General features: G+C 39.4%; 2 protein-coding genes and 4 non-coding genes across 11 annotated transcripts in view; 2 read left to right on the forward strand and 4 right to left on the reverse strand.

Annotated features, from left to right (window-relative positions):
- LOC143345237 (uncharacterized) overlaps positions 1-12,438 on the forward strand; it is a 102,115-nt gene extending 89,677 nt beyond the window's left edge. For all 5 annotated transcript variants that reach the window (XM_076772155.1, XM_076772152.1, XM_076772151.1 and 2 more), the window contains 12 exons: positions 594-774; positions 3,166-3,264; positions 4,327-4,547; positions 4,693-4,831; positions 5,118-5,929; positions 6,814-6,905; positions 7,088-7,686; positions 9,442-9,688; positions 9,979-10,224; positions 10,286-10,466; positions 10,672-10,950; positions 12,303-12,438. In XM_076772155.1, coding sequence (XP_076628270.1) covers positions 594-774; positions 3,166-3,264; positions 4,327-4,547; positions 4,693-4,831; positions 5,118-5,929; positions 6,814-6,905; positions 7,088-7,686; positions 9,442-9,688; positions 9,979-10,224; positions 10,286-10,466; positions 10,672-10,936 — 3,082 coding nt within the window. In that variant the 3' untranslated portion in view covers positions 10,937-10,950; positions 12,303-12,438. The remainder of the gene's footprint in view (positions 1-593; positions 775-3,165; positions 3,265-4,326; positions 4,548-4,692; positions 4,832-5,117; positions 5,930-6,813; positions 6,906-7,087; positions 7,687-9,441; positions 9,689-9,978; positions 10,225-10,285; positions 10,467-10,671; positions 10,951-12,302) is intronic.
- On the reverse strand, positions 1,052-1,123 carry Trnae-cuc (transfer RNA glutamic acid (anticodon CUC)). The gene has a single exon. It is a non-coding gene; the product is annotated as a tRNA-Glu (tRNA).
- Positions 1,574-1,645, reverse strand: Trnae-uuc (transfer RNA glutamic acid (anticodon UUC)). Its single transcript has one exon. It is a non-coding gene; the product is annotated as a tRNA-Glu (tRNA).
- On the reverse strand, positions 2,439-2,510 carry Trnae-uuc (transfer RNA glutamic acid (anticodon UUC)). Its single transcript has one exon. It is a non-coding gene; the product is annotated as a tRNA-Glu (tRNA).
- On the reverse strand, positions 2,582-2,653 carry Trnae-uuc (transfer RNA glutamic acid (anticodon UUC)). Its single transcript has one exon. It is a non-coding gene; the product is annotated as a tRNA-Glu (tRNA).
- On the forward strand, positions 11,562-22,428 carry LOC143345238 (uncharacterized). Of its 2 annotated transcripts, XM_076772157.1 has the most exons (3): positions 11,562-15,461; positions 15,549-15,715; positions 16,603-22,428. In XM_076772157.1, exons 1-3 carry the CDS (start codon positions 12,269-12,271, stop codon positions 16,696-16,698), a joined length of 3,456 nt encoding a protein of 1,151 aa, XP_076628272.1. In that variant the 5' UTR covers positions 11,562-12,268; the 3' UTR covers positions 16,699-22,428. The 2 variants fall into 2 exon arrangements, with proteins under 2 accessions (XP_076628272.1, XP_076628271.1); XM_076772156.1 differs by having other exon boundaries at positions 11,562-15,715.
- Positions 22,429-24,371: the final 1,943 nt, after the last annotated feature.

Here is a 24,371-nt window from a genome sequence, read left to right on the forward strand (position 1 = left end):
CGCGGGTGGTCCCTAGACGATGGCTAGTAACTCCAAGTCACGTAGATATCGGGTGTCAGGGAATTGATTGTTCAGAGTGGGTTTGGATGTTTAGAGAGTGAAACAAATCAAGGTAGGCTTCTAAAGAATAAAAATATTGTCTGGAAGGATCTGACCATAGAGTGGGAAGGTTTTCCTGGTAAGAGGATTGTGAAAAGAGGATTAACAATACATGAAAGTATCAAATGGCAAAATTAAAGGGTATCGAATGACGCGCAAACTGAATGTAATTATACTTCTTTTTAAAAATAGAACTTTATAATTTTGACAGTACTATTCGATGCAGTCTTTTAATCCTTAGAAAAAAGTAAAAGTTCGTATGCCCTAAACTTAATAGTCCAAAAGTTAGTACAATTAAAATTTACTAAATTATTTCGGTATAACTCTGTTATCCGGTAAATGCACTATGTTCTGCAATGTTTAGACAGTGTATATATTATATTTCCACGGCACGTGAACCCGCGTTGTGACTTTGGAATACCTAGTCAACAATACGAGACATTTCATTACTATACACCCACGCTTTCATAGACATTTGTTATCGATCCTTTCAGAAATCTGATAAAGAATGGACCGAGGGCTAGACGCGGCAAAGCGGTTCAAAGGGCGCCGTCCCGTCTGTATAGGACCGTGGGTGGACCCACGAGATCATTCAACAAAGCGCAGTGCGTTGGTCCAGAGTTTGTGGTGCGTGCAAACCAACCGCCAAAGACTCTGTGTGTTGGCCAAATAAAGGTAAACAATGTTTTTCCAACGAATATTAACATTGAATTAATTTCGAAGGGCTCGCCTCTTGTACCCCTTAAAATCAGAGTAGCTAATTCCCTTATTAATGGAAAAAATTCATAGACGAGAGAGCAAATTTAAAAAATATTTATATATTAAGGAAGCGAGAGACAGGAATCTTTAAAGCATAAAAAACTGGGGAATACTTTATAATTAAAAGTTTATATATTATAACGTAAATTAAATTATAAAAATAATAATTTTTGAAAAAGAATAAAAAAGAAACTTCCGGTACCGGGAATCGAACCCGAGCCTCCTGGGTGAGAGCCAGGTATCCTAGCCACTAGACCATACCGGATTTGATTCGTGTATTTGTGTTGCAAACATTTACGGGAAATATACATATGTACAAATAGTGTATGAAAAATAATTAAATAATATTACTTACACATAATTTGAGCAATATTTAAGAATATATCTACACTACGAGTAAACAGAACAACTTCAGATATATTATAAATTCTATAAACAAGTGTCTATGGCAAAACAGTGTTAGAACTTCTAATATACAAATATAAATTACAAGTATAAATTATTAAATTATATTTCTATTATATAGTACAATCAAATTAATATAAAATTTCTGAAGATATCTCTCTTGAATAAGTCTTCAAATATATAATTCTCTCGATCGTTATTATGTAATAAAGAATTAAATAATACATAAACTAAAAAATTAATATCAAAGTAATTTTTATATTTGATATTTGTTGTACTAAATAAATATAAAGAAAAAAAAAAAAGATAATTCCGGTACCGGGAATCGAACCCGAGCCTCCTGGGTGAAAGCCAGGTATCCTAGCCACTAGACCATACCGGATTGAAAGTCCATTTTCTTATGTTTACATTTGTCGGAACATACAATATCAAGAATAATAATTTTCTAATAAATGCATTTACTTCAATATTTCGTTAAAGAAACACGCAAACGAAGCAAGGAATCATTGACATCACGAACGATATGCTAATTGCTATAAAAAAGTGTCTACATAGCGACTAATTTTGTATATTCAAAGTGCCATTGACGTAGTATGTACTAACAAACTAATAAGATAGCTTGACTGAAAGTGGTACTGATCGTGCCACGAAGGATTAACCATGGATTAAATAGTATGGCGAGAGTTGTTGAAATAGGTGATAGGGTTGAATTTTCCCCCGATGAAGTTGGATCATCGTGGTGGAGGTCCTATATCACGGAGTAAAGCTAAAGCCTGCTGTGTGAATTGTGATTTATCCATATATGTCAACTCTCGTACTGCCCTTCAGAGACAGTAGAGGCTTAGAAGATCTTGCACCGTCCAATATGGATACATGGGGCTTTCAGTATCAGACTAATAAGTCGTACTGCAATTACGCTGATTGCTTGTACCTTAATTTCGAAACTTAGAACGAGTATGCCTTAGTATAGGGTCAAGTGACTTATTAACCAAAAGACTGGCCTTTAATAACTATTTATATAGCGATAGTACTTGTTTTCTACCTAACAATTCACCAAAGATGGGTTAGTTTTAATTTAAATTCTATCTTTGTCAGTAGACAATTCATACATTGTTCATATGTCGAAATCTAAAGTTATGCACTTGAGTTTAAAAAATAAACTAAAAAAAAAAAGTTTCCGGTACCGGGAATCGAACCCGAGCCTCCTGGGTGAAAGCCAGGTATCCTAGCCACTAGACCATACCGGATCACGAATGCCCTAACTTTTAGGAGCCTTAAATTTAATATTTGGTTTTAAATTCGAATGGGAAAAAAGTTATTCCGGTACCGGGAATCGAACCCGAGCCTCCTGGGTGAAAGCCAGGTATCCTAGCCACTAGACCATACCGGATCTTGAAACTTCCATGATCTTATGTGCTATATATGTGGGAGCATATCAAACATTTTGTTATATGATATTAATATTTCATCTAAAATTAATTATTATTCAAAATATAGAAAATATTTAATCATTAATGAAATATGGTTTACGGTTAATTGAAATTTAATATAATGGCATTGTTTTTATGGCATAGTAAATAACTGATATTAAGTCTGTTTATATAACTATAACAGACATTTAAACAACTGAAATAGTTTCTAAATTTGTTCTCTTGCAATCAATAAACGTGCTACCTATTTTTATTAGTATTGTTTTAAAAAATTAGTGACGAGCAGCAAATTAAAATTATTTTTATGACTTTCGAATTAATAAAGTGTCAAATAATGTTTATCTTTTAGAGAAATGCGTACAAAAGAATGTTCATATTTACTTGCAACATACTCAAGAATAATAGTTAGTAAAATCAATATATAATTTTTATTTTTCTTTTATTTTATTTTATTATTTTTATTTTTAAATAGGCTGGTAGTTCTGGACGAATAGTTGTGATAATGCTGACTGGGCAACGAGTAGAAGTGACGTGTGATCCTCAAAAAGTCACAGCCGGTGATTTGTTTCAGGTAATTATTGAATAAATAAATTTTTAATTTAATTGCACCAAACGAATGAAAAATTTAATATCCAATAGTTGTTTAATTTTTACTACACGGGATTCTGGTTTCAATACTCGGTAAAATCTGTAAATTGATTCGGAGTACACATCGGTTTTCGAAGATGAAAAGTGCTGAAGTTCAATCAAAAGTACGAACTGCCGAGAGTTTTCCATGGAGAGTGTCCCTCGATGATAAGAGATTCAATTTGCTGGCCAATTATGTTCGAATGATACGTATAATATCATTTACAGAAACATAGATTTTCTATAATAAAGTAAATACAAAATATTTTCATAAACGTACAAGCGATAATTATTTTTTTATATTTTTGGCATCGATAAACTTAAACAAAGAAAAGACTGGTATCGTAAGAGCATTTTATTCTTTCTTTAGTGTCATACTATATTAATAAATACACCACAATTATATCCAGTTCGAAATAAATTGATATCTCGCGCTATCATTCTATTTGCAGGTCATGCTCGAAAATCATAAATGTTTCACGGTTCGTAAGAAACTGATAACGTGCAAAGATATTTTTAAAACTATTTCGTTGTCTCGCGACCAGTCGAACGGATATCTGATGTTTCGCTATGAAGTCCAAGATGTAGCTGGCTATTCACGAGACCACAAATTCCAGCGTGAACTCTCGAGAAATTCTGGCATTCTGCCAAGATTAATCGTTATATACGACAAATCCACAGACCCAGTTATGCGATACCAACGATTATCGCGTGGTCACTACGAAACTGGCGTCGATTTGATCAATCTTCTTTCATTTCAATACCATCTTTTCACTGAACTTTCACCGAGAAATAAAAATCGCTAGGAGCGTTGAATTATACAATTTTTACAGTGCTATTTGAAAATACATACTCTGGTCTGCAACGTAATGAAAAAGTCTCGATTATTTTGAAACCAGGACATCTTAGAGTAATTTAAAGAACGCGATTCCCGCTATAACGAGGGGATCTTGATCTCGCGTAATCAGGTACCTCGCATAATGCAAGCTTTTGCAAACGGTTTTAGGCCATCGTGCAAGCTGAAAGCCTCGACGAAAACTTCACTCTTGGCCTGGCCGTGCTATTGGCGGGTGACTTCGCGATTTTGCCGCCTGAAACTAAATTGAATAAGGTCGCACCACCGGGATGGCTAAGCAGTGGCAAGAGTAAAGGCCTCCTGGGTCTTCCGACTAGTTTTATGCTGTATCTGCGGCTAAGGTTCTTTCTACCTTCTCTTCGTGGTATAAGGTACGCTCGAATTCGTTTCTCACGGTCGTACACTCAGATTCTACCGAGACTTTTAAAGATTTATCTACTCCAACAAAACGTGCAAACATATCAAGACAATGAAATTTATAGAACGAAAACATCGATTAATCGTGAATTACTTTAGGAGTTGGATATCGAAGCACCTACTGTATCTGCAAATACGACGATGTATATTGGAACAACAGCTGGTGTGTCCGTACCCGGAGTTAATTAATCTGACTGGACTCGCACTTCAGGCCGAATTTGGAAATTATAACGTGAATGTGAGTAAACGATACATTCACGCGTGTCGACGAAATTGAACGATACTGGCAATAAGCAGAGCAGTAACGGTTCATTTCAAAGATTAAAATATTTTTAAGCTCGTTTGCCTTTACATTTCATTTCACAACAATAAATTTTTGAGCTGGAACTTAGCTTTCATCCTGATAGTTGCATCAAAATACCAATAGCTAAGAAACTCTCTACAAACCCTTCTGTTTGAGATAAAAATCAGTTTCCATAAATGCATTTTTTTAAAAGAAAATATCGTTTCGTGGCTCGATTTAGGAGCACGGTTGCGGCGATTACTTCCTGCTGGAGCATTACGTCCCGGAGTCGTTGATCCTGAACATAGATCAGCATCAGGGGCAGATCAACAACGGAGGGACAGAGGCTCTTCGGGGCAGACTCCACCAGGCTCACCGGGACAGACGCGGCCTCGACTCGAACAAGGCCGAGGAGATGTTCGTGACTCATGCTCAGACGTTAGCGGATTACGGTTCGCACTATTACATCGCCACCGTGGACTCAAAGGAGCTGGAGAAGGTGATGGCGCAGCAGAGGAAGAGAAACGCGAGCGAGAATCGCGAGGCGTCCGATGTCGTACCGCCCGAGGCCACGGAAAATATTTACAATCGCGACAGACTCCAGGAGTATCCTCAACGCGCCAGGATCGAGATCGCGCGGCTAGGATCGTGCGAGAATCTCCCGAAGATCCCGTACGGGATCGACGAGACGAAACCGAGTCTGACGAAGAGCGCCACGTCGAACGAGATCTACGACGCTCAGAAGTCGCCCAAGTCGCGGGTGGAGACGTGCAACAACAACAACAATAACAACAACGTGAACAATAATATGAATCACGGGGGCAAGGGTACCAAAGGCGGCAAGAAGAAGACCGAGAGCAATGTTTGGCTGGCCATCCACGCGCAAGGTTTGAAGCTGTTCGAGAGAGGCGGAGAACCCAGGGAGAGGATCGAGCTGGCACAGTTTCAGTGGAAAGACATTCAGACTCTCAGCTACAGCAAAAGCTGCCTGGTCGTTTACAGCAAAGTGAATGGAAAACGGTGCAAGTTCAAGCTTAGAATGGACCATCGAAAGTAAGTTTTCGTTTTATTGAACGTTTCACGTCGGTGCACTTTTGTGCAGTCTAGTTTGAAACGACCTGAATATTTATTATACACGTTCATATGATTCTTTAGTTGTTAATATTACTTTGATCCACTTTTATGGCACGGTCTTTATTCTGTAAATTATTATTTAGGTTTATAATGATAGTCTACAATGTTTCCCTGCTGCATTTGTTGCTGGTCTTAGTGTCAATCAAGTTACGCATACAGATATTTACTTATTTTGTTTTATTTAAGGTCATCGATAATTGACATATTCTTATTTTAGATCACGTTATATACGTTAATGCCCTTTAAAAAACTGATAAGTTTCACTTGTCACAGTTATCATTTCACTCATATCATGATGAAAATCATTCTGTTCAAATATAATATATCTCACACTGGAATTTACAGTCTGAAGTAACTAAAAAGTCAAAAAAAAAAAAAAAAAAAAAAAAAAGAAAAGAAGAAACCATTTCCTTATTATTTTGTAGAACAACTATTTTTAGTGAATGCATTAAAGAAGCAACTGTTTAATCTAAAATGTAGATTCAGTTCTGTTAAAGAGTGTAAAAATATGAAATATTTAAAACGTTGCCCGCGTACACCTTTTGTTGGATACTTTTGAATAACTCGAGGCTACGAAGTTTGCATTTTCGGAGTTAATTCAATGAGATTGTTCGGGAAGCGGAGTTAAAGGGAAACGCTATATTTGAATTAGTTTAACACGAAAAGAGTTTAAAAAGCGACAGTGAGGTAGGGGAGCGGCCACTTTAAGTTTCCGCGTCCGAATAGAATTTAAAAGGGGATTTAACGTGTGGCGCGAGGCGTCGCGTTGGTTGCAAGTTTGAGAGAGTATTTTTGTTTTCCAGAAGTTACTTCGCTTTCAAGCTCACCTCTCTGCACCATCAGTTTTTCCTGAGGCTGCGTACGGAGCTTACTTCGTTGCAGGGGCTCGCGAAAGGTACGCTTTAACTTTTAAAAACGACGAGACATACGAAGGGAGCAGCCAAAAGCAAAATTAAAAATAAAAATCTCAAGTCGATCGTGTAATCGTGTGATCGCGACACGAATCAAGAATCGATGGTTTAGTTAGTGCTTTAGACTTAAAAATTGAGACATTCGGATAACGAGAATGGTTTGCAGAGTTCGGGGTTCCCACGACGATGGAGACGAAAGCCTCGCCGTCGAAGACGAAGTCTCACGACAGCAAAACGAAAATAGCCATAGCGAATACCGTGAAGAACACGCAGCCGAGGCCAAGTTACCCGATGCAGCTCGAGGAGTATCAGAACAAAGAGAACGAGAATCCTCAGAAGGAGACGAACGCAGTTTCAAAGACGAAGGACGCTGTTCGCGAGCCTGGCCTCTACACATTCGAGGAAGACGCTCTTTACGCCCAGGTGAACGTTCGATTGGAGCCGGAAGGCGAGTCCCGTGACACGGAAGATGAATCCGAGAGAAGTTTAACGACTCCCAACGAGCCCCTCTCGTTGGACGCGAAGGGAATGAAAAGCAACGGGAAAGTTTACAATTGCCCGCGGATAGAATTAGGAACGGACACGGAGTGCGGCTATTCCATTCCTAAAATTGTCTCGTCGAACGAACTGGACCAGTTGGAGAAGCCAGACAATCCCGAGGAGCTGTACGCAGCCATTAACAAGGTTGGGATTTCGAGGAAGATGGAGTTTCCGGTTCCGGACGAGGTATGGGACGTCACCGACGTGAAGAAGTCGCTACACAAAGTAAATAAATTTTTATATTATAAGTATATTCTTTATGTTTCGTTGGATGATATTATGTGGTGCTTGTTGCTTAATTTAGGGGATCTGTGGGAAGAAACTTTTCATTTTAATAGAAAATTGGTAGTAACTTTTGTGCTGAATGTTCTACTATTACTGTCCCTATTTTGTTCAATTTTGTGTACTGCAGTTCGGGGCTAGATTCTACACGTGAAAACAATAAAAAGAGTTTACATAAGCGTACGTCCTGTTCGACCCTGTGTTCGAGTTATGACGGACACTCGTTTTAAAGGGCATTTCACCCTTCATCCAATGAATAGAAATACTTCTATAATTTAAGCTGTCTTCTATATTTATTTTGACATTTACTCTGATGCTATACAGGGTGTTCGGCCACCCCTGGGAAAAATTTTAATGGAGATTCTAGAGGCCAAAATAAGATGAAAATCAAGTATACTAATTTGTTGATCGAGGCTTCGTTAAAAAGTTATAGAAACATTTCCGTTCACAAAGTACATTTTCGGTAAAGAATTTTTTTCTAGAAAGTGCGTAGGATTTCGGGGGTATGTCTATTCACCAAAAATGATTGTAATTGACCCCCTCAATCGAAAATAATTTTTCCAGAACGATTTGAAATTTTTTTTTTTGCCGAAAAATTCAGGCACCTACCCCCTGTCGGTTTTTCTTAAAAATACGTTTTCCATTTTTAATAAATTTGTTTGACGCCCTACAGAAAAGTTGACTAATACTTTTTTGTAAGCCCCCATGAGCTCTACTTTAGAAAAAAGTTTCATTGAAATATATTCACTATTGTAGGAGCTATAGCTGTATGAAAATTGGACCATTTCTATGGGGTTTTTCTCATTTTGCGGGGTCAAGGACCAACTTCTCGAATATTTTTGCGATTTGTACATATTCTCCATCAAAATACGCGTAGTTTGCTTTTTTAAACATTAAAATCCTCCAATCCGTTCAGAAGTTATGATGTTTTAAACATACACATGAAATTTCAGTGAAACATATCAACGGTATGGTCAGACATAAAATTTATTGTAATGAATTTTTTTCTCGAAACTGCGTAAGATTTTGGGGGTATGTCTATTCACAAAAAATGATTGTAATTGACTCCCTCAATTGAAAATAATTTTTCCAGAACGATTTGAAATTTTTTTTTTCGCCGAAAAATTTAGGCACCTACCCACCTATCGATTTTTCTTAAAAATTCCTTTTTCATTTTTAGTAATTTTGTTTGACGTCCTACAGAAAAGTTGTTTAATACTTTTTTGTAGGTATCTATTAGCTCTACTTCCATACTAAATTTCATTGAAATACGTTCACTATTGTAGAAGTTATGGACGTTCGAAGATTGGGCCATTTTTATGGGGGTTTTCTCACTTCACGGTGTTAAGGAATAACTATTCGAATATTCTTGGAATCTCTACATATTCTACAGCAAAGTACGCATTGTTTGCGTTTTGAAATTTTAAAATCCACAGTTCGTTCAGGAATTATGATGTTTTAAACATACGCATGAATATACAACTCGACATAGCTCGAAAACAAGGTCGAGTAGGACGTATGTTTATATGAACACTTTTTATTGTTTTCAGTAGTTTATTCGTGTCTCCTCAGAGGGGACGTTCAAAAAGTTTGCTACATTTATGATGTCCCTTCGGGCGGGGGAGGGGAAAGGAGGAAAAGTCAAGTGCAAAGGATTAATATGAAAATTGAAACTAAAATCGGGGTCGTGTCTTGCAGATGAAGACCTCGAGCTTACCGAATTATGGAACATCGAGACAAACGGGTGGTTATCGCACGCCCAGTTTACCACGGCGGCTGGGGGTAAAAATGGGAACGCGAGCGATCTACAGCAGCCTCGCGCCGAAAGACACCGCTCTTGCCGACGACATGGAGTCGCTATCGCTAAAATCGGACACGGAGTCATCGATCCAATCACTATCCGGACGATCCACGGAGTCTCCCCTGCCGGAAGCATACGTGCTCAGTCAGTAATATATACTCGAAATTTTTAGCCAGACAAAATATTACACAAAATGTTCTTTCTATCGATTTTGTGACCTAGGGTTGCTAGAACTATGTCTTATTATTAACGCGCTGACTGACCCTTTGATTGTAGATAATCATAAATTATGCAAATTAAAATTTGTCTTAGAACTTGGCTCGAGAATTAATTGTTTTGGTTCGAAAGTGGCAGTCGAAGCGTTGAGCAAATTTAATTTAAAATAGACTACGTGTGGTATAAATTTCGAATAATTTGCATGAAACGTGAAACAGACGCCGACATTCGAACGGACGACGAGACGTTCCACGTTACCGAGGACGAATCGATGTCCGCTTCCTTAGCAGCGCGGTTGGAGGAGTTGTCTTTCGCGGAGGAGCGGATCCTGCAAACGATCAAGCTGGAAAGAGGCCACGGCGGCAGCATAGGGTTGCAAGTGACGGAGGGTAACGACGGCGGCGTTTACGTTCAAGCGGTATCGGTCGGAGGGTCGGCCGATATGGCCGGGAATGTGAACAAAGGTACGCTTCTCGTCGTTTTTTACCGGGCTGCCATTAATTCGGTGAAATTTATCGGTGGCAGGTGATCGTATCGTCGCGATAAATGGACAGAATTTATTACACCTGCGGTACGAGGACGCTCTGAAGATGCTGCAGAGCTCGTCCGATACGATCGAGCTGGTCCTCTCGCAAGCCGCCTCCCGCAAAAACGCGATCTCCAGGCAGAAACACGAACAGAACGTGGTGGAAAATAATTATCTGAAGTGAGTACTATTTTACTTGGACACTTGAAAAAAGTCGGACGAAGGTTCTGCTTTGTTCCTTTTTTCTTGATCTCTTAAAAAAATAATGTCTAGTCGTAATGAAACAGTCACGGGAGAAATAGGTGAACTCGTTATGATCGGTGCTGGCTCGATGCAGAACTTATTAATATCGCCCGTTAGCATATAATGCTTGTATTGATTTCAGCGACATCAGATTCGACGTGTCCTCGGAAGCGGATACCTCGAGCGTAACGAACAAATGGCTCGTTCAAAGGACCACCGACGGTGCATCGGTGCAAAACACCTCGAGCGCATACAGCAGTGCTGCATCGAGCGCAATGGGTAATCACAATGCAAACAGCCTGTACATGACCGATCTCGTCGATGCTGGCGGTCTCAAGTCCGCTAGTATGTTGCTGAATATAGAGGACTTCGACGTCAGCAGAACGAGTCGCCAAGTCTTTATTTAATCGTCGATACACAGGTTAGCAGCCATTAATACTACGTACTATAGATCGCGATCCTAATCGAAGCCCATCGATAACGGTGCATTTTTTAAAATTTGCTATTATAACTCACTTCAGCAACCAGGTGTATCCTAAATACAGAAAAAATATAAATAAAAGACATTCGATGGAAATAATTTTTGCAGAATATAGAAATGTACTGTGCAAAATTAATTATTAAACATGTAGCAAAATTCAGTATTTTTAAACTAGATGTACGAGATGTAGAATTTTGCTTACAAAACAGGGTAAAAATATAAATCATGACGTTGATTTAAAATATGTTAAAATAATAGGAACAGAAATTATTTTCGAAATATTATACATTGTCACATGAATCTTAATAATTTCACTACCGTTTTTTAAATTTTGGATCCCCGTTGGGTTAGGTGGGCGCGTACGTGTAAAATCTTGTTGAGAATACCATTAACGCTGTTATGTCCATTATGTCGAACGTGGCTGCGCCGCCTACGTAACCTAATCGAATTGTTTTTATCCACTTAGCGGACGAAGCCTTGCTCAGAGTTCGAGGCGGCACCATTTGTGACTCTTTGTATTTCCTCGTTTAATACGTACGGTCACGCCAAGCTTGTCCTTTAACCGAACAGAGATTAAAATCCGATCTCGAAGAACGTCTCTTATCCGTAAAATATTCAACGTTCGATTCTCATGCATCGTCTGACACCAATCGTCAAATTAGTCTTGTTCTACGAAGACAAAGAATTTTATTTCTAAAACCATTCTTTAAATTTTAACATAACGTGTGCATAAATTTACGACAATAATAACGGTTGCTTTTATAAATCTTTTGTTAATTATACAGTTCGCTTTGAAGCTTACAAGTTGCGTCACCTTCGGAACCATCATTGATTTTAGAATTTGAGTGGACGTCTCGTCAGGGTCTTCCTTCATTCAATAGGAAATTTAAACTTGACAGCATTAGTGAATCACTGCTACTGACCGCGCGCTAGAGAGAGAAAGAACGAGAGAGGGCTGGTCGATCGTCTGTCATTTGTAGAGAATCACCCTTAGTATCCCTCGGACGGTCTAACGCCGTGGTCAGTCACGCGTTTCCGCATCACGAATTTCTGTTTAAACCCCAACCGCGAACCGTGACCTACCGCAATATGCACAAATGTAAATATCGTAAACCGTCGTTGCAAATATAAATTAATTTCCAATTGCTCGAAATCGAGTGTTCAACCATCGTACGCTCAGTGATCGCTGTGAAGGATTCGAAACGTTCGATCAGAGTGATTCCGTATCCACCGTTTCTAAGATTCTCAGATATTTACCATGCAAACCAACGTTCGACCGATGGTTGTTTCAGGCGCAGAGTCCGCAAACAGACCGCCGGTCCCGCCGAGGCGCAAAAAACGCAAAGCCAAGTTTCCAACAACCGTGAAATCTCCGCAAGGAACGTCACCGACCAGTCGCAACAAGCCGGACAGAAAGCGTTTGCCACCCCCGCCGCCGCCCCCGCGGGCCGCCCGAAGAGTCAAATGCCACGCTGCTAAAGATCATCGAGAAGAAACGATTTCTACCAACGAAGAAACAGAGGACTCCCTAAACAGTCTGAGTTTAAACGAAACGGAGGCTCCGCAGCCGTCGTCTCTGCAATTCTCAACCGACAGAAACGACAACTACGACACTGTCGACGCTACCGATTCATCGAAAGAACGTTCCTTCCCTTTGTACGAGACTCTGACGAGGAAGGAGACGAACCAGTACCCGCCTCTGCTGTTCACCTTGCAAGACTTTCAGAACGTGATGTCCAGCACGCTGCAACACGAGGAGGAGTCGAGGACCAGATCGTTTCGCGAGTCGTTCGAGCACTCGTTGGACGACGAAGAGAACGACCTGTGCTTTCGTGTCACGACGACGAACCTACCGTTCGAGAGGTGCTTGGACAGGTGGAACGCCATGTTCGACAAATTCGACGATTCCAGCCGCTTCATCTTCGACGACTACATCGACAGAAGCAACAAGGTGAACGTTCGACGATCCGCCGGACCGATGAGCGGCGGGAGCCTCGACGAGGAGCCAACGGTTCCACGCTCCACCAAGGTGAGATTCGTGATCGAGTCGCCGAGTTCCTCGACTCCGGATTACGAGCTGGACGAGGACGGCGAGGCCACGTGCGACAGTTTGCAGAATATCGATTCGCTGGTGGACGAGGAAGCCGGACACGCTCGCGCTTCCGTCCAGTCGACGGAAGTCACGGCGGAGACGGACGAGGGAGAAACAGGCCACGAGCAAGGTTTCCGGAACGATCAATTCGGCGACGTGCCTTTCGGTTCTGTTTTGACGAATCGAAATTTCATCGTCGAATGGCCGTCCCTGAAGAGCGTGCTGTCTTCTATAGTTCCGGCTAATCGGGGATCTAACGGCGATTCTTTTCGAGGTTCTACCTCGCTGGAGTCGCAGAACGAATCGTTCGAGTCCGCGTTGGAGATTGACAAATTGGAAACCGCGGACGAAACGGAAAATTTAGGGGTACCCGAGGCGGAGTGCGTTTCTGTGTCGAACGAAGACGATGGTTCGATCGAGAAGGAAAATTTGGCACGGAGCACTTTGGTAGATTGTGTTGTACACGAGACAACTCGAATCGAGGAGATTGAAAATAATAATATAGAAGAGATAACCCTGCAAAGTACAGAGGAAGTTGTGAATGATGTCGAGCAGGATTTGAAAGTGAACGTAGTAAACGAGCAAGAAACAGCGATCGGTGAAGGAGGGTTTGAAGTAAATAAAACAAATGAGACGGAGGACTGTGTTGCTGAGGAAGATTCAATATCGGATGAAGTAAGTTACGAAGCAAATGAAAAAGTGTCATCGGTGGAGGAAAGTAACGAGAAACAGTCGACGGAGACCGATTTGCCCAAAAAGTCGAGTCAGGAATATAAACGAAAGCTCTTCGTGGCCGAGTCGTTTCGAAATATAAATCATGATTTTTCATCGAACGATCCTGAAGAAGAAACTCCAGCTTTCGAAGAGAACGATAGCACTGTTTCCATAATTAAAGCCGAAGAAGACGAAGACGTTTCCTTTTTACGAAATAATTCCGTCAGCGTACCAGTTAACATTCGACGAAATTCTTTCTTAGAAAATATGCTGTCGGAAGATTCGGGCGAAGTCTGGAACGTGTCGACGGGTTGCAAGATCGTCGGTGCTTGTCCAAAATTATCGTTGACGCCCGAAGATTCGGTCCCAGCGACGAAAGACGAGGGTAAGCTCGCGAACAGGTTGAACGAATCGATAAAAATGGACACGGAGATCCAGAAGATCCTACAGGAGTCCGACGAAATATCGAAGAAAGTAGACAACACGGTTCCGAGGCTGAGAAAGTCACCGGTGATCGTCAAATCTACGAAAAACGCTGGCGAGGCGAAGTGCAACGTGTTGAACGAGCTGCTCTCCAATTTTGGCAAGATTAAATTGAAACCAGTAAACTGTGGAAGGCAAACTGATATCGGGAATCTTCCACGTGCGATCGACGAAGAGAAAATCGAACCGATGACGGACAGTTGCGTGGAAACTTCGAACAACAGCGATAAGTCTCGAGCGGACGATAGGAACGTATATCCGAAAGAAGTGTCCAGCAATCGCGAGGAGCTGACGTTCGACAAGAGCTCCGAAGAATTTCTGAAAGAGAAAGACTACCTGAGGAATTACGAAATCAAGAGCAACGGTAACGGAGAGGTCGTGAAGGTAGACGTACACAGATCCTTGAACGAGGATTACCCGGAGTCGTCGAGGAGCATGCTCGAGCCTCGAGTCGAGCCAGACAAAAGCGAAAAGGGTGACGCGACTCTCGAGGAAAGCCACGTAGCGGTCGAAAGCTCCGCAGAACCTCTGCAGATCGTGGTCTGCAGCGAAAAGACTGACGCAAAAGTTTGCGAGGACGAGCTGGACGATCGTGGCGAGAAGTACGAGCCGCCTAATCGTGGCCGACAGTTAGATTTAAGGAGGAGTAGCGGCGAGAAAAGTGCCATAGCTAGAAGAATTCCTCGACCCCATTGTAATAATAATGACAATAACAGGGCCGTAACACCCGTAGCTGTAAGTGACGACCAATCCCACGACACTGTTACGATAACCCCTGGTAGAGTTAGGAGCTTCGTTAAGTACTACGAGATTCGCGGCGAGGCGACGAACGACAAAGATTCTAAAACTAACGATAAAGTAGATGCGGATAAGATGACGGGACACCAATCGGTGTTCAGCATTCGAAGGGGCCTGGAGGCGAGGGCCATCGAGGCTAGGTCCTTCGACGCGCGAAGGGATCATTTTCAAATATCGCTCGCGGAGAGGAACACCGAAAGGTTGGTAGGTCCGAGGAAAGAGGCCAAGCGTTGTGGGATTATGGAGAAAGTTGGAATCGAAGTTTCAAGTCGATCCGACGATAGTGGCGCGAAGATACCCGAAGAAGATAGCGAGGAAGAGAAGACGCTGCAGAAGTCTCACGGCGATTCGAGCACGCGACCCGGTAAGGTTAAGAGGAAGAAGTCAGTGAAATTTCAAGGCGGATACACTGTGATCGGCGCGAAAAGTCTCAATGAGGATGGTTCCGTAGGGAGTGCCACGAACCAGGATCCAAAGTCGATGGGAAAGAGAAAGGCTCCCGGCAGACCAGCAACGAAAGAAACGATCTTGGACGAAAAAGTGGACTCCGATGCTATCGAGCCTGAGGGATTGGACGCTAACTCGTGTTCTTTCCAAAAAAGAGAAATTGCTGCTCAGGTTAGTGATGTATCTGATTAGAGACTGACTACTTGGACCGTGAAAATGTATAGGTCCACTGTTTTTAATTCCATACCTCTCGAATTGCCCACGGTGAGGAAACTTTGTTTTTAGATCATTGGAAACTAGTATATTCGCTGTTTTTGTTAACATCTAATCTTGAGAATTAATTTTTTTTAGCTCCTTACGCTATGTGGGCGACGTGGCAGTCAACGATGTTAAATGGATTTTTATGCAAGAGTAGTTTTATTTGTATACTGCCATTTTTTTACTTTTTTTAAGGACCTTTTTTGTTCCATTTGAATATTTCTAAAATCGACTGGCCTTCGATAGAAATTTACGCAATAATTTGAAGCAGGCATGTCAACCAATGAGCCATTAGATTTTCTAACTATATTATTCTCTCAAAACACTTCAATCTACTCATAAAGTAGGATGCAAAGCAAATCACTTTGCACTCCATAGGCAATGGCGACAAACATAATAAGTACAATAGCTCGATTCAAGTTTCATTTACGAAAACATAAATTGAATTTAGAAAATATATGAATAAAATTTAAATTATAGGTATTAATATATTAGGAAAAAATACTTTTTTATTTTTAAAAAATTTAATATTTCTATTTCTATTTCTGTTTTAACTCTGTCGTAGACCAAGGAATTAATTAATCTAATATTCTACCCTCCTTTAATTTTGAAAATAATACAGATCCAACATTTCATATGTTTTGATATTCTGGTGTCCATGAAGCCAAATCCAGTGTCACAGTTTTTGTGTTGATGTAATATTTTTTAGTATTGTAAAATAATGAGTTCGACATGTTTGCTTCAGAGCAAAAACAATAATTATAATTTTAAATAACGATTTCTTTGATTTCTTCCCGCAGACACACGCCGCAGCCGATCGCGAGGACTGTTCAGGTATTAATCGCTTCGTTACAAAACCAGAAACCCCACGCCTCGTATTTTATTGTACTGTATAGTTAAACCGTAGCTTCTACAAGTTGTCGTCGTTGTTTCCCCGAATCTCGACGAAATTTTGCCGCGGCGCCTCGTAAGCGTCGCAGCAGTATTACTCTTTCGAACGTTTGTTTCGAATCTTAATCGGAGAACAGCGTTTGCAGCGCTAAATTCATTTCCCTCCAATCGATTTAATTTACTAATATCTTTAAAAAAGAAAAGGGAGCGAAACTATCGGTATTAAATTATAAAATTGATCAAAATTAATCTTACCAACTGCCTTTATAAAGATACTAAAATCGCGTACCAACGCGTTTTACGGTGCAAACAATTCTCTAAACCACGGTGAAATCACTGGAACCGTATTTTTAAGTAAACGTGGAAAATCGGAGTATTCCCGGGTCCTTTAATTGGATTGGTCAGCAAACGAAGCGTGATCGTTGGACGATCAGCGCGAAAAGTAATCGCGCGTTTCCGAACGGTTCGCCCTCTTACGCGGTGAAAGAGCACGCGATACATTTCATTTTTTGGTAAACCGTTTACGATACAAGTTTCTCGAGGACTGTCGTCGGGCAGATCGGTTACAAGGAGATTTACCAATACCCTGGTAGGATTTAGAGTCGCCGTACGTACGGCGGGCAAACAGATTTTTCGGTCAAGTGCATTAGCTACGACCAGACCGACCGTCTTTGGTTCGAATTTATTCGATTTAGCCCGGCAACCGGGGCCGTACGTTTCCACGGAGCTCCCTGGCGTAATTTCTTGCGTCATTTTGTCTGACTTGTTTTACGTACTTTCGGATAATGGGGCTTCCCTGGATTTACTGCACCCTCGACGAGAGCGAACGGAACGGAAAACAAAAAGGAGGCAAAATTTGTGGTTTCGTTCAGGATCGGTATCTCTTGGGGAACCAATTGGGGTTCCAATTGGGCGAGGATTTTTGTACGAAATTGGATATAAAATTAAATTTTCTTTCTTTGCTTTACGTGGCCAGTTTTTGAACATCTGTTTGAACGCACCGTTTTGAGTTAAAGTTGAAAATGCGTTTGAATTGTTACGTGGTGTATTTCAGAAGAGTAGGAGTAATTTGATTGGATGAAATAGCCTGGATTTTCATAACAAAAAAAGCTGGAAGTCGAATAATTAAAACTTAGGAGTTGTGATTATGTCTTTGAAGGGACTTTGGGCGCTTTTAAATTGAAAGGAAAATATAGAAAATTAATATTTCCATATTTTCTTTGTAAAATGAGGATAGTAAAAAGTATGTGTATCGATGAAATAGAATACTATTCATTCCTTTTATTATTTATATTTTTTAAATGAATTGGATGAATGAATTTTTTGAAAGTATGAATTCAATTAGTGACTTCTTTATAATCTACATTTAAACTTGGATGACATTTATCGTAAAAAACACATTAAACATAGATATTGTATATACTACAAACATCTGAACAAGAACCTAATTTTTCCAACGTTTTCAACCATCAGTGAGAATGCTGCCACTATATTTCTAATTTGTACCGAACTTCAATTATTTAATTTCTATGCTTCACGCGTTTCTACGGTAAATATCATTGAAATTAATGTACAGATTGTAACGAAAGAATTAATTAAATGTAATTCATAGCTTGTAGATAGAAATCATACGTATTAATTAAACGTAACTCATACTTTGTACATATAATCCATACTTATTAATCGAAATGTAATTGATACTCTCAAAAAATTCATTATTTATAATTTCAAAGAGATGAAGAAAACTGAATATTACGTTAAGATTCCAGGTTCTATTTCAAATATCATACTATAAAAATAACCAATATATCAAATTTTTATTATAAAATAATTCCTTCTCGAAGATATTAACACGTTGACTGCTCCCCCATTCCAAGTATTTAAAAGGAAAATCGTAAACTCGAAGTGCCGGTCACCAGTGACCACCGCGACGGTCAACGTGTTGATTTCAACGTGCTTGCTTCAGATTTTATGAAACGGTTTCACATTTCGTTTAAAAATTTTCGTTCGTTCGAACGCGATACACGCCGAATGCACACTAACGTATCAATAAATCTGGAAAAAGCATCGTAAAAATGAAGCAATCAGAAAATATCTTGCGCGCTGCAAATCTGTTCTTTCGTTAAGCTGCCATTAGCCTCGTTAGTTTCCGTTCGTCCGCTGAACGCATTTGTTAGTCGTGTACGTTGAACAAAACGGCAAACAGCTTTTAGCTCTGTTATTGTCGTAAACCTTCCTTGCGCGACTTTATGTGTGAACGTTGTTTTTTGGCGTCATAGAGTATCGCAGGATTCTCGTGTGCATACCCTATATTGCCCTGTGCATATTGTGTAATTATAACGTAAACTGGAAGTAATTTACGTGGCAGAGTAGCGATGAAATAATATACTTGTTGCGCTGTTGTGTTATGTATACGTGTTCAGCAGATCAATTTAATACGTATTAGTAGTCAGTGTCCCAAAAAGTACTTACATTTTGGTACTCACGGATCGCTATCGATTGGACGAAGTGCAATGGTTTTGAGTATTTCAGCCCTACGATTTATTCACGACGTTCATCCGTAGTTCAGCGTTGGAAAATCTGGAATTTTTGAAATATATTTCAAGGTACGCGTTTCTGGGAACTGAAAGAGTAAAGATCCTTTTGTAATTGTAAACAATGCCCTGATAACGCGCGTTAGGATTTACAGCGAATGAATTGAACTTTTTTAATGTTGACAAATTTCAGTCGACGTTAGGATTTATTTTATTCTTTAGATATAGGAATCTTTATCGAAAGTTTCATACATCGCTCCCTTGTGCCAAAAATCCATTGCTATATTAAAAAAGGAACACTTGTGCTTGACGTTTGTTTCAGGCAAATCGGTCATCTCGAAACAAAAATGATAATTGAATCGTACGCAGTGATTTTTTAATATGCTAAAACTTTATTGAGAAAATTAATGGTAACTTCCAATTGGTAGGTTTAGAATTATGCGACTTGTGTACAAATTCCATGAAGAAATTCGTTACAAAAATTAGGAAAATTACTCATAGTTCGATAGAAACAAATGATCCATACTTCTCACATTGGTCGAGTTTCCAAACTTTTGATCAATAGTGTAAACAATACACCATTCGGTATTCAGAATGCAGGTTCCATAAGTATGAAGATACCGTCAAATCTCAAACTGGAGATTCCAAAGTTTCTTGTGCCTGGCAAAAGGCAGTTCAAACTGCTCGAGGAGTTGCTTTCTGCGATGCAGAGGCGACCAAAACAGTTTCAAGTAATTTGTAAGCAATGGTTCGTCATTGTATTCGACAATTTTTCGCGAGAATTTTAGACGAGTGGAAGATTGCCCTCGTACAAAATTCTGGACTGATTTCGAACATGTCATTCGCAGTAAGAAGCCAGAAAGTTTCTGGCAAAGATGTCGGATCGAGTTAAAAGACGATTTAAAAGATCGATAAAAATGCAAATTTTTGCCATACTCCCAGCTGTTTATCGTGGCTTCTGTCGTCGAACAGAGAACATTGACAATAACGTCGTTGCAACGCGTTATCAGAAGGTGAAACGGAACGTTCGATGAGAAGTTCGCCACGAAGAAAAAATATGGCGCCGTGCACAGATCGAAATGACAGTACTTTTTCGAGCATCGACACGCGGTAGGTGATATAGCGGTTTCCTCTGAAAGCGTGCAATTCGTCAGCCAAATGAGACTTAACGCGGTGTAATTATGCAATGTTGATTTATTGTAAGTATGATAATTTATCATACGCTCGTTGGAGCGAGTGCATTACTTTATACGATGTAGGAGAAAATTAATAATAAATGATGAGAGTAACGCGTCGTTGATACCTAGGGTACGTAAATGAAATGCTTCTTACGACTTAGTATTATTATATACTCACAGTTAGGCTCGTTCGTGTTCGCGTTGAACGCGTGCGTCGAACAGAACTCAAAGAAACTTTTATTTTCAATATTTTTACTTCACTTTAAGGATAGAGGTTCTAGAACAAATAAATTAAATTTTCCAATGACACAACTCAGTAACGTTATCTCTTTTTAAAATTTATTCGAAGCAACAGTCGATCCTGAAGGGGTCGAAATATTTGTCGAATGTTATTTAAACAAATTTTAACGTTAATTATAGTTTATATTGATTTCTTTTAATTTTATTCGATACACGCGTCCCGCGTGAAGACGAACGGAAGTAACTGTCTATATATTTATAGAGATACACATGTATATGTACTTGTACAAGATGAATGTGAGTATTATTACGCGATAATTATTCTGTAAAACGCAATGCGATTTATCCCCTGTCCCCGTTCGTTATGCGACCTTTTATAACGTTAATTTACATAGATAGGTAGCGTGAAGCGCAGGAAGCGTGATTTGTGCGAGATTATATCGCGTTTAACAGGGTGTCGCGTGTATTCGTGCACTTCGGACCGCAGATTGAAAAAGCAATAAACCACGATACAGTGGATTCTTTTCATCGTGGCTGATCAAAAATTTCTGTCGGTTCTCCGTGTCGATCGGTGGAAGAGACAATCCGTTCTGTCGATGGGAATTTTTGTTTCGTTGTACGCTTTTATGCGACGGTTCAGTCAACCTTTGAGAATCGTTTACGATGATTTCGAACGTACGAATTTAGAAATCGTTCAGTGCAATTTAAAATTACGTTTACGTAGAACGTAATGGTCGTTTGCACGTTCAATGATATACATATATATTTTACCTGGTTAATCGACTTGAATTTTTACTATAGATTTTTTTATGCGTTAGTTATCAAATGTATCATGATTTTTAAGTCTATCGTAGTTGCAACGGTGCCTGCAAATTTTGATCGAGCATCGTGCAATGTTCCATATTATTATACATATATATGTCGAGTGAAATGAATAACACGATTATTAAAGAAGTAAATGTTTCCTCGTTCGAACGCCATACAACGCTCGGAAAATATTTCTTTCAGGTTGCAAAACGCAGAATTATCTTTCATTGATAATATTTATTACTTTACGCGTTTTATTGTTGAACCATCTCACGCACAAAATTTATCGACCCTCAGTATCGCAATTATAATTCGAAGAATACGAGTTGACATTTACTTGTTCAATTATACAGGAAATATTTCACTGGACTATTCAATCTCGAGAATGCGAGCAAATTTTGCGAGCATGCTGAAGTTTTGAATATTTATTTAAGCGACAATTATGGACGCGTGTATATTACTCGTTAAACTCTGCGTCCTGTAAAAAATGTAGGGGATTACAAAATTCACGATAATTCGTGGATATTTTGAAAGTGAATAAAATGCGAATTTGAACAAAAACAATTGATGGACTGGAACGAGCCATTGGAACATTATTGTACGAAAGTACGGCGCGAAGAATCCATTGTATGTTCATGCGTGTTTGATCGATCGTGGACGCGTTAGGTTCTTTTGAATGAAGAACAGAACGCGATGGTAAAAGTTTAGACGAATTTATCCAATAGACACATACACACCTTAAATACGTTTTTAGATGGAGAATCTTATTACTGTTTTGTAACGTTTAGAAGAAGATAAAAAGATGCGACGAAAAATGTGTGCACCAACAATGCCTCGTTATACGTAATAGAATCATTCACCGTTGAAAATAGTTTACGTTTTTCGTTAATTTCGTGAGAAATGTTTTCCTGCAGTACACTGTACGTTCAGTTTCCGCTAAACGCTGAATAAATTATTATTTTCTATGCTATACAAACGTTTCGCGTTTAATTCAACGTCCTGATCGTTGCATGGCACTCATACATTCGTTCAGTTTTCTTTGGCATTTTTATTAAATTTATTTACTAACTTTACGCTTTTCAAAATAAAATACGTTCTTTTCAAATTATCTGGAGCACGTGGAATTTCACAACGGAGAAACTGTTAAACGGGCGAAATAGAATCTAACGAAACTGCGTTTCCCTGACGTAAACAGATATTTTATAATCTCAACTTCGCGATTCCGTATCGAGTTTTGCGGAGATTAACTTCAATACGAAATAAAGTCCACGTTTTGTCGAGTGGAACTTTTTGCCTTTACGTAAAGAGCTCCCTTGTTGGAATGAAACGGAGCAACAAAGATACAATCACAGGAAAATCTCGTGTCGGTTAATTGGATTAATGTTTACGCTGTAATAGAAAAAACTTTGTCGACGATAGTTTAGTCTTGCTTCGTTTCGGTCCCGTTCGATGTCGAGGCTGTAATTGGAAGATTTATGCTCGTGATGCGTTGCAAAAAGCTTCCTTTCTTCGAAGATGCGCTTTCTCGTTACATAATCACTGTAGACGAGCAACTGGCGATTTATGTCAGGGTGGCAATTTTTGGCAATTGCGTGTCTCCATTCTGACTCATCATTTGCATAAATCTTGCGTAAATGGAGCGTCTATTAACGGCCACTTATAATCGATTAACACCTTGATCGTGTAGTTCTTGCTAAACGGGCATAGCAGTTTGGCAATCGTAATAACGTGGCAGAATTAATATTTCATGCGAGAAAATAACTAGAAGTTACTATTAGTCACACCTTCCTTCTATAATTTTTGTTAAATTTAGAAGACCTATAACCGTAATAACGTGGTCAAATTAATTTTTTAAATTTAAACAGCAACTGTTCAAATACTGTGTCTTCTTTTTTTAATCGAGAGAGTCTTGAATAGTCAGGTACAGAAAATAATAGATTTAAAATTAACACAAATATGAGAAGAAATTATAGAAAAATTAAGCTTGCAATTATTTCTACCAGAAGTAATATAATCGACTAAATTTTAAAATCTACATCTTGGATTTTATTCTATATTTTTTACTTATTATTGCACGTAGATTCGTTTTTTGCACTCCGTGTAAAAAAATTTATTTCTCGAATAGTCTTGCTAGTAAGTGCTTCAGATCAATCGGGAACTATAATTTAAACCCCACACGAGGGAAACGGAAACAATCAAGATGGCGACGTCTTCGAGCCACCAAGAGCAAACACGACAACACGCGACGCGATAAATTGATGGTTTACTTCTGTGCAGAGCCGGGATTCATACATGCACGCATTTGTGCACGTACATAGCCAGCAGGTCTTCGTGATCGAATGTAAACAAATTTTCAATAGGCCATTGATCCGCTGTGGCTACGCGAAGCTTTGTCTTGGCAAACAATGTTGCGTGCCTTGAATGCACAGAACACCTATAGCGATGTCTATATTGGCACGACAAGTATCGCGTTATGTACAGTTTGAAATTTTTAATAAAAGTTCTGATAAGATTTTAGTACGAAACATCCGATTATTCGAGGCGAATCTGCCCCATTAACAATATTAATCCATTAAATCGTGGGTGAACTGTTTCTAAGAAGTAATACAAATATTGGCCTTTAGCTGACCCAAGAGATAATAGAAGTTATCGATGGATAATCTAGATATTTATTTGTACAATATTTGTATTAATATTATAAGCATAGATCTATCTAAGGCGATCAGAATCTTTATTTGTTGTTATGCTTATGTTCGAATGTTCGATAAAAATATCTCTGCACCCTCGCCTGTGATAGAACTGTCGATACCAGATTTAGCCCACCAAGCTAGATTAGTGTGTTGCATTTTTTCTATCGTCAAAAGTAGACAAGTTATTCAGGTGGCCTGTTTTGAGTGCTCCACATTATATAACAATAGC

The sequence above is a fragment of the Colletes latitarsis genome, chromosome 9 (assembly GCF_051014445.1).
Source record: "Colletes latitarsis isolate SP2378_abdomen chromosome 9, iyColLati1, whole genome shotgun sequence".
In the NCBI taxonomy this organism is placed as follows: Eukaryota; Metazoa; Arthropoda; class Insecta; order Hymenoptera; family Colletidae; genus Colletes; species Colletes latitarsis.